This window comes from Lontra canadensis, unplaced genomic scaffold (assembly GCF_010015895.1).
Source record: "Lontra canadensis isolate GAN:19392208 unplaced genomic scaffold, GSC_riverotter_1.0 scaffold27, whole genome shotgun sequence".
In the NCBI taxonomy this organism is placed as follows: Eukaryota; Metazoa; Chordata; class Mammalia; order Carnivora; family Mustelidae; genus Lontra; species Lontra canadensis.
In genome coordinates, this window is record NW_022631021.1 from 3,465,055 (window position 1) to 3,474,797 (window position 9,743).

The 9,743-nt window shown below is 43.1% G+C and overlaps 1 protein-coding gene across 1 annotated transcript; it reads left to right on the forward strand.

Moving 5' to 3' along the window:
* The first annotated feature begins 2,166 nt into the window (after positions 1-2,166).
* On the forward strand, positions 2,167-5,582 carry EEF1A1 (eukaryotic translation elongation factor 1 alpha 1). Its single transcript, XM_032864360.1, has 8 exons — positions 2,167-2,248; positions 3,252-3,429; positions 3,704-3,883; positions 3,993-4,289; positions 4,384-4,534; positions 4,631-4,887; positions 4,970-5,204; positions 5,297-5,582. The coding sequence occupies exons 2-8, from the start codon at positions 3,286-3,288 to the stop codon at positions 5,419-5,421; spliced, it is 1,389 nt and encodes a 462-aa protein (XP_032720251.1). The 5' UTR covers positions 2,167-2,248; positions 3,252-3,285; the 3' UTR covers positions 5,422-5,582.
* The last annotated feature ends 4,161 nt before the right edge of the window (positions 5,583-9,743 follow it).

Genomic DNA, 9,743 nt, shown 5'->3' on the forward strand with positions numbered 1-9,743 from the left:
CATTAATATTTCCAAGGAAATAAGAGCAGAGGTATTTGCATTGTTCTATTGGTAGTGACTGATTTTAATTGGTATTTCTTACATTTTTATTATATTACAAACATTGACTAGCATACCAAGATGATTTTATTTCACATGTATATTACTGGGTAAGGGCACTAGGAAAATGCAATGTGAAAAAAGAATTTATGAAAGGAAAGAAGCTAGAAATATAGACCTAGAAAATGCTTTTTGGGGACGCCTGGGTGGCTCAGTTGGTTAAGCAGCTGCCTTCGGCTCAGGTCATGATCCCAGCGTCCTGGGATCGAGTCCCACATCGGGCTCCTTGCTCAGCAGGGAGCCTGCTTCTCCCTCTGCCTGCCATTCTGTCTGCCTGTGCTTGCTCTCTCTCCCTCTCTCTCTCTGACAAATAAATAAAATCTTAAAAAAAAAAAGAAAAAAAAGAAAATGCTTTTTGCTGGAAAAAGATTAGTTATGTGAATTTCTAAGTTACCTTAAATATGACCTAGTTTCTTTCATGAAAACTCAAAGTTAAAAAGAGAAAGCTAGATACCTGCTAATGAATAAAGAAAACTTATTTTTAGAAATTTATATCTACAAAGAGTGGTAAAACAAAAATATATAGCAAGGCTATTCTGAAAGACTTATTTTATTTACAAAGAAAAAAAAAGGATCTGGTGGTGAGAAGTAACTGAAAGCTATTCTACAATGAAATAGAAAGTAAGCACCATACAAGTTTGCCTTTAACTGCTTCCCAGTTGTTTTTTATATTAGTTTTCCTCTTCCAAATTGATTGTGGGTTCCTCCCCAAAAGGAAGTCTTTCTTTTGCACATGCCACAGAACTTCCCTTAGCCCTGGACACATAGTAGGTTTCAAGCAATTGTTAATAGATTGGCTGGAGGAGTTGCAGTGATGTTCCACACATGGAAGAGACATACTGATATAGTAACTAGCTCATTGAAAATAAAAGTTCTTTCTTGGAAGGAGTATTTCTCCGTCTGCCCTGATTGTCAACCAAAAAGGCTTCAGCTGGTTTCATCCTCGATTTATGCTAAAATTTACTTAGAATCAATAGGACGACAGAAAATGAATTCATTTATTTAAATGGGATAGGCTACTTTTTAGGAGTGATTTCACAGCAAGTGTTTGGAATAGTTAATTGGGTGGATAAGCTTTCTGATGCTGTAGATCTTAGTTTCTACATGAGATCATGTGGAAAGACTGAATCTGAAAAATTCCTTTTAGGTTTCTCATTCTAGCAATCAAATGAGTGTACACTGGAAAGAAAATGTACCACGAGAGTAGACACACACAGGGTCTTTTTATAGCGTAATAAAACTAGAGTTAAAAGGCAAAGTGTGGGATTGAAATCTATTCTAAACTGAAAAACCAGACGTCTGGAGTACCATATGGGGTGAACGTGTGATACGGGCTTCGATAAAAGCAGCGGGCTTTAAATGGAAAAAGCCAAGAGGCCAGCCCAAGATCATATTCGTCCTGGTCACCGCCACCGAGGTGAAGCCCTTAACGGATTCTCGGGCTGCGAAGGCGGCCCTTGGCGTCCACCGACCCTCCTGGCCCTGAGTGCTGGGGCCTTGTACTTCTCTCTAGCCCGGAGGGGATCTGAAGGCAGGGACCGGGGAGGAGCCAGCCCGGGACAGACCTGCGACGAGCAGAGGACGCGGCTCAAAGGGGCTGTCCCGGACCTTCGGGAGTACTAGGCTAAGAACTGGAGGGATATAGCATGGAGAAGAACACTCCAAATCTCCACAGCATCTTTGCAGTTAAACCAGGAACCGTAAAGGGAAGATTCTATACTTCCCGGCTGGGCCGCCTCCTCGCCGCCCCCACCCTCCCCAGCTGGAGCTAAGAGTAATTCATACAAAGAAGGACTCGCCTCTGCCTTGGGGAATCCCAGGGACCGTCGTTAAACTCTCGATAACCTAGAACCGAAGGATGGCTCGTCCCCAACCACTCGCTCTCGTCGTCATCGGGGTCGAGAGGAGCATGCGCGAGGCGATGTGAGCTCTTCAGTGGGCTGAGCGTACATCGCCCACGGTCCCCAAGACGTAGGGGGAGGGGACGGCGATTGAACCGGTGCCTGATGGAGTTGGCGCGGGGTAAACTGGGAAAGTGGTGTCGTGTGCTGGCTCCGCCCTCTTCCCCGAGGGTGGGGGAGGACCGTATATAAGTGCCGTAGCCGCCGTGAACGTTCTTTTTCGCAACGGGTTTGCCGCCAGAACACAGGTGAGTACCGGGTGTGGCCTCGGCGGGCTTGGCCTCTCAGAGCCGGCTCCGGCCCTCGCGTGCTTCTAGCAGCTGCTGCGCCACCGAGCTACTTTCCGATGTTCTTGACCCCGAATTTAGGGTTATGAGTGGGTGGGGAGGTTCGAGGCCTTGCGGTTTTTTTAGGACCTTCTTCGCCTCGTGGTTGGTTTGAGGCCTGGCTTGGCTGGTGTGGCGGCCGCGTGCGAGTTCCGCCGCACCTTATTCTGTGGTAACAGTCGTTTTGAGTCCAGACGTCTAGTTGATAAAAGCGTTATGGTTTTCTTCCGTCGACACAGTTTGGCGGAGGTTGGTCAGGATTTCAACTGGGTGGGCATTTTCGCGGTCCTCGGGTTCTTGGGGTATGGGGCCGCCGCGAGGCGCGGAGGGCGGCGACGAGGCCCTCTCGTCCCGGCGCACATGTACGACGAGGCGGGGGGAGGGGGCCCACGAGCCGTGGCCTCCGAGTCGGACGCTGGGGAGGCCCGTGGAGTGGGCCGGGCGGCTCTGATACCCAGCCTCGCGCGGCGATGTGCCGTCCCCACCACGGGCAACAAGGCCAGCCCGCTCAGCACCAGTTGCGTGCGCGGAAAGATGGCCGCTCTCCGGCCCTGCTGCAGGGAGCTCAAAATGGAGGACGCGGCGGCCCGGGAGAGCGGGCGGGTGAGTCACCCACACAAAGGAAAAGGGCCTTTCCCTCTTCGGCCGCTGCTTCCTGTGACCCTACTGTGTACCGTGCACTGTCTTGGCATCTCCGTTTCTCCTCAACGCCTTGGAAGCAGGCTTTCCTCGGAGGGGGGAGGGGATTTTATGCCGTGGAGTTAGCCCCACGCTTAGTGGGTGGAGACGAGAGTTGGGCCAGCTTGGCAGTGATTCTAATTCTCCTTGGAATTTGCCCTTTGCGAGTTTGGGTCGTGGCTTATTCTCAAGTCTCAGACAGTAGTTTCAAGGTTTTTTTTTTTTTTTAACCCTCCCTTCAATTTAGGTGTCGTGAAAACCACCGCTCAACCTAAGCCAGAATGGGGAAGGAAAAGACTCATATCAACATTGTTGTCATCGGACACGTAGATTCGGGCAAGTCTACCACTACTGGTCATCTGATCTACAAATGTGGTGGGATCGACAAAAGAACTATTGAAAAATTCGAGAAGGAGGCTGCTGAGGTAGGTACAATAACCGTAAGGAGAAAGATAGTTCAAATAAGTTAGCCAACAGGTGTTAACTGCCCCAAACTAGGCACTAGTTAATACCTGAACGTGTTACTTAGGGTGGAATAAATAGTGTTCCCTGTTCCAGTTCTTAGGTAACTCAAGGAAGTAAAAGCCATCTAATAGCTGTAAAGTGGAGTTTAGAGTCTGTGCTTAAGTGAGAGTAAGGGATTTCAGGTTGAAGTATGATTATGTTTAGTTACCTGGTAACCGTTCTTAATCCTTACAGATGGGAAAAGGCTCCTTCAAGTATGCCTGGGTCTTGGATAAACTGAAAGCTGAACGTGAACGTGGTATCACCATTGATATCTCCCTGTGGAAATTCGAGACCAGCAAGTATTATGTGACCATCATTGATGCTCCAGGACACAGAGACTTTATCAAAAACATGATTACAGGCACATCTCAGGTTTGTAGGGTTAATAACTAGAAAATAACTATAATGCTTATTCGGAAAAGGGGTGAGTTCATTGTTTGGAAAAATATTTAACGGGATAGGTCTTTTTTTCTTTTTAAAGGCTGACTGTGCTGTCCTGATTGTTGCTGCTGGTGTTGGTGAATTTGAAGCCGGTATCTCCAAGAATGGGCAGACCCGTGAGCATGCCCTTCTGGCTTACACACTGGGTGTAAAACAACTAATTGTTGGTGTTAACAAAATGGATTCCACTGAGCCACCCTACAGCCAGAAGAGATACGAGGAAATCGTTAAGGAAGTCAGCACCTACATTAAGAAAATTGGCTACAACCCCGACACAGTAGCATTTGTGCCAATTTCTGGTTGGAATGGTGACAACATGCTGGAGCCAAGTGCTAACGTAAGTGATGTCAAGACTTCTAGAGAAAGTGATGGGTCAAATTTTGACACTAAATGACTGTTTGGGGAATGCTAATGGACAATCTTGTTTTTAGATGCCTTGGTTCAAGGGATGGAAAGTCACCCGTAAAGATGGGAATGCCAGTGGAACCACACTGCTTGAAGCTCTGGATTGCATTCTGCCACCAACTCGTCCAACTGACAAGCCCTTGCGTCTGCCTCTCCAGGACGTCTACAAAATTGGTGGTAAGTTGAATATTTCTTAATCAGAATTTTAATTGTGTAGGTTGCTATGTTTTCTTACATAAGGTAGTTGACACCACACTTGTCAAATATTTTTAGGTATTGGTACTGTCCCTGTGGGCCGAGTGGAGACTGGTGTTCTTAAACCTGGCATGGTGGTCACCTTTGCTCCAGTCAATGTTACAACTGAAGTCAAGTCTGTTGAAATGCATCATGAAGCTTTGAGTGAGGCTCTTCCTGGGGACAATGTGGGCTTCAATGTCAAGAATGTATCTGTCAAAGATGTTCGTCGTGGCAATGTGGCTGGTGACAGCAAAAATGACCCACCAATGGAAGCAGCTGGATTCACAGCTCAGGTAACAACTTTTACAGTGGCAATGTTCTTACTGCCAGACTCTTATCCTTTGAGACTTACTAAATGTAAATCTTTACTTAAAGGTGATTATCCTGAACCATCCAGGCCAAATTAGTGCTGGATATGCACCTGTGCTGGATTGTCACACAGCTCACATTGCTTGCAAGTTTGCTGAGCTGAAGGAGAAGATAGATCGTCGTTCTGGAAAAAAGCTGGAAGATGGTCCCAAGTTCTTGAAATCTGGTGACGCTGCCATTGTTGATATGGTTCCTGGCAAGCCTATGTGTGTTGAGAGCTTCTCTGACTATCCTCCTCTGGGTAAGGATGACTTGGGTAATTAGGAAATTACTGAAGCTGGGAAATAATTGCTTGTATAGAATCTGATGGTAATCTAAAATTTGTTTTCATAGGCCGTTTTGCTGTTCGTGACATGAGACAGACGGTTGCTGTGGGTGTCATCAAAGCAGTGGACAAGAAGGCAGCTGGAGCTGGCAAGGTCACCAAGTCTGCCCAGAAAGCTCAGAAGGCTAAATGAATATTATCCCCAATACCTGCCACCCCAGTCTTAATCAGTGGTGGAAGAACGGTCTCAGAACTGTTTGTGTCAATTGGCCATTTAAGTTTAATAGTAAAAGACTGGTTAATGATAACAATGCATCGTAAAACCTTCAGAAGGAAAGGAGAATGTTTTGTGGACCATTTGTTTTTTTGTGTGTGTGTGGCAGTTTTAAGTTATTAGTTTTTAAAATCAGTACTTTTTAATGGAAACAACTTGACCAAAAATCTGTCACAGAATTTTGAGACCCATTAAAACAAAAGTTTAATGAGAAATCTGTGTCTTCTTTTGGTCAACACTGTAACCTGGTACTATTAAGTTAAAGGAAGGGTAAGTTGCATAGATCCTGTTTTCTAATGTTAAAATATGCTGAAACTGAAATTTTGGGTAACATTTTTTTCCTGGGTGGGATCTTGGAGTTTTCACTTTGTCTAAGGGAAGGAAATGGTTAAGTACATAGTAAAAAGCTATGGGAAAAAGGTCGTTTAGTGCAACACAACTTAATGTAAGCAAAGAGTGACCACAAGACAGTCTGTACTATAAGGTTAAATTCTGTAATACCAAAGTTAATGTGTTGCATATAAAACTTATTTTTATCACTAGGGAGTAAACTTGATACATTGTCACATTTTAATTTCCCACTTCTTAGAGTGCTTAATTTCCATTTATAAATACTGTAAAGTAGTTCACCGAAAACAGGCATTCGGTGACATTCTTAATGGTAGAGTTAATTTTTCTCTAGATTTTAGAAGAAAGTCTAGCTATAAGTTTTCTACAGTCACATAAGAACTAGAAATCGACTTAAAATAGGAATTTTCATCTTTAAAAAGTTTGGGGTGAAGAGGGAACTGGAGATTAAGCCCAGTTTGAAGAGGTGTGATGGTCAGATAATACTCAAATTTGGACTGGAGTGTAGGGTAAGCTTTGTTTTTAGTTTGAAGTTATTTTGGAGGTTTTTCCAAGTGTCATTCCAAAAATGGAATATTGATAGTTGGAAATTAAAGATTACTGTGGTGATTTTATAATTGCATGTAGTAATAGATAAACTAATAGTATTTGGGTGATAACCATCTAATTTTTGGCATTAGATAGCTGGCAAATCACAGCACTGGTGCATTTGATAAAACAACTGAATCTTGACCATTTGAACTTCGTTCTCTGAGTAGGCTTTTTTCTTAATGGAAGGGGAATTCATCGGGCAGCTTGGAATTAAGGCAAAAAGCAGAGGACTACCTGGTAGGCAATGCTGAGTGAAATGCATACCATAGCAGCCATAGGCAATAGGAAATGACTACAGTTGAAAAGATGGGCATTTTCTAAGTTAGGTAATGGTCTTTTAATGATACTACCAGGAGCACTGATAAGGCCTGTAAATAAACTAATAAAAGGTTTTGTCCACAACTCAAAAGTATTTTTCACTTGTCTGCAAATGTGCTTACTGTTTTAGTGTTAGAGATGACCTAAGTAAGGTTCTTAAAAATAGATCAGTAAGTGGTAGCTGGCATAAGTTTTGAATGATGCTTTGCTCGAAGGGATTTGTTCCATGCTCTAAAACCAAACCAGAGAATATATCCCACTAAGCAGGATAGGAAGGAGAGTGGGGTAGTGTCCAGGAAAGTTCAGCTCGCCTAGTGTGCTTAACTCCATAGAACTCAATACAGATAATGACATTGATTTGAGCACCATCTACTGGTGGTCACTACAAATTCGTTTGAAACCTGAGATAAAAGGGATACAGCATTTTACTTCAGCTCTTGAGTTTTGTATACTAACTGCATTTTGTGTTTGAATTGATGAAAATTAAGCCAGAATGCCTCAAGCTGGTGTTTGACCTTCTGTTCTAAATTGGCCAGCTGTTGAGTTACCCATGTTTGTAAGGAAGCTCAGATGGGAGCTTGTTAACATTCGTCCCAGGAATTCTGGTGTGATTTCAGAAGATGAAACCGAGAAACTTTGCTGGTTTAGGAGTTAAAACATTGTCAGTAAGGCATATCTGATTTTTTTAGAAAACTATTTTGGTTAGTCATCCAATGCCCAGAATAGGCAATCCAAAATAAGTTTCAGACAGATCAGATCTCATTTTTTATACCCTTTTCCTTTAATACTTGATGTCATTTACTTCCCAAGAGCATGAGAATTCATCTGGTTAATGGAGTTACGTCTGTTAATGGTTATTGACTATACAGATGTGTAGAGTCCTTGATTTTAAGTAGCTTTCAGTATGGGGTATAAACATGAATATTACAGAAATGATTTTCATGTGTATTTAAGTTGAACCTCATTAACTTTTGCAGGTTGATTACAGAGCTCAATGCAAAACAAATATTGTGGCTCTAATATTCAGTTACCTGAAATGGGCAACTCTAGAAATGAAAAAGGGTGACGACAATTTCTTGTGTGTTAATGTGACTTTTTTGATAGGCTTTAGGTTGGTAGCCAAATGTTCACCTCGTTTACCACAAAATGCTGCAGAAATAGATTGAATCTGGAGTTAACCACTGTAGCTTGTAGGGGGTCAACAATGAGCTCTGTCTTGGAAGGAAGGGGGTGCATGTTTTAGTTGAGTAAGACCGTTTCACCCTTTTTTACCTTCCTGAAGTTTGGGGTTTTTTTTTAACCTGTTTTATAATAACTGATTCACTACCAACGCATAGGTTCTTTTCCGTCTAGGTGGTATCAGAGTCCTTTCCATTATTTGCAAGTCTCTGGGAATTTCCTTGACTTCTTAAAACCTAGAATTGAAGCCTAACAAAATCATTGTCTTAGTGATTTTTTTTGAAGAGGGAAAAGAATTGATGAAACTGCCACATGTTTTCTTGAAAGGTAATTGACCCCTAATCCAATGGAAATCTTTGGGAGGGGCCATATGATTTTGTCCCTTTAAAATTTTTGTGTTCCAAGATTCATTGCTTATGTACCACAACCAGTGCTCCATGCAGTATGTGCCCTCAATAACCATCACCAGGCTCACCTAACCTCCAACCCCCTCCCTTCCGATTTCCCCCAGTTTCACTTTTCCTTTCTTTCTAATGTCCTCCATTTTACTCCTTACGCTCCACAAGTAGGTTCTTTTGTTTTTTAAGCAACTAGGACCCAAATGTGACATCCATCAGTCACTAGCAAAAATGAGTGATGTAAGGAAAGTGGCATTGACATTGGACTGCCTTTAAAGGGGCATATGGGTCTCCAGAGTTTAGAGCTCTGGTTTCTGTGAGAGAGACCTCATAATAACAAAGGTAATGTTAAGTTAATGTTACTCCCAAGTAAGCAAAAAACAATAGGAAACTTTACTAAGCAATCTAAAGTATTTTTTAAAGTAATTTACATATTGTTAAAATTCACCCTTTCACACAATTTTGGGAGATTTTTTTAAGATGTTACCTGAGGGGTACCTGGGTGGCTCAGTTGATTGTCTTCAGCTCAAGTCATGATCCCCTGGATCCTGGGTTGAGCCTTGCGTCAGGTTCCCTGTTCAGCGGGAGATCTGCCATTCTGCCCTTCCCACCCCCATTACCTGTGTCCTCTCTTCCTCCCACCCCCCCAAAAAATATTTTTTTTTTTTTTAAGATTTTATTTGACAGATCACAAGTAGGTAGTGGGGGAGACAGGCTCTGCTGAGCAGAGAGCACAATGTGGGGCTCGATCCCAGGACTCCCTTGACCTGAGCCAAAGGCAGAGGCTTAACCCACTGAGCCACCCAGGCACCCCCCTCCTCCCGCCCCGTGTCCTAGAGCAAGAGAATGGAGAAGGGAATATCTGGCATTTTTCTCTTTGGTAGTAGGAAGAGGACTCTGTTTCATAAGGAAGAGAATTCAGATCCGGTGCCAAGAGCATGATAAATGACTCCAGTAGGTGATGGCTGCTTTAGCAATTCTGGAGGGATGTAGGGGGGAAAGTGATCATCAAACCATAGGAGAGAATGCTAAAGATAAACACATAGGGCAAAGGCAGAAATTATTTTACCTAAAGTATAAAAGCAAGCACAGTTTGGGTTTAAGGAAAGTAAAATGGGGATGCCTGCCACAGACTCATTGATTTTGGCTCAGGTCATGATCTCAGGGCTCTGGGATTGAGTTCGGGGTTGGGCCATGTGCTCAGTGGGGAGCCTCTGACCCTCCCCCTGCTTGTGTACTTACGCTCTCTCTCTCTCAAAAATCTTTAGTAAAATGATATTAACTGATGAATGGACAAATAAAATGTTATTAATATATCCATACAATGAAATATCTGGCAATAAAAAGTGAAGTACTGATATGTATTACAACATGGATCAGTCTTGAAAACATTATGCTACATTGTTT

What these genes read in the sequence shown, in the direction of transcription:
- EEF1A1 (XM_032864360.1), top strand. Translation starts at nt 3,286, where the DNA reads ATGGGGAAGGAAAAGACTCATATCAACATTGTTGTCATCGGACACGTA. An exon ending in TGCTGGAGCCAAGTGCTAAC is followed by an intron (nt 4,290 to 4,383) that starts GTAAGTGATGTC and finishes TCTTGTTTTTAG; the next exon opens with ATGCCTTGGTTCAAGGGATG. An exon ending in GGACGTCTACAAAATTGGTG is followed by an intron (nt 4,535 to 4,630) that starts GTAAGTTGAATA and finishes AAATATTTTTAG; the next exon opens with GTATTGGTACTGTCCCTGTG.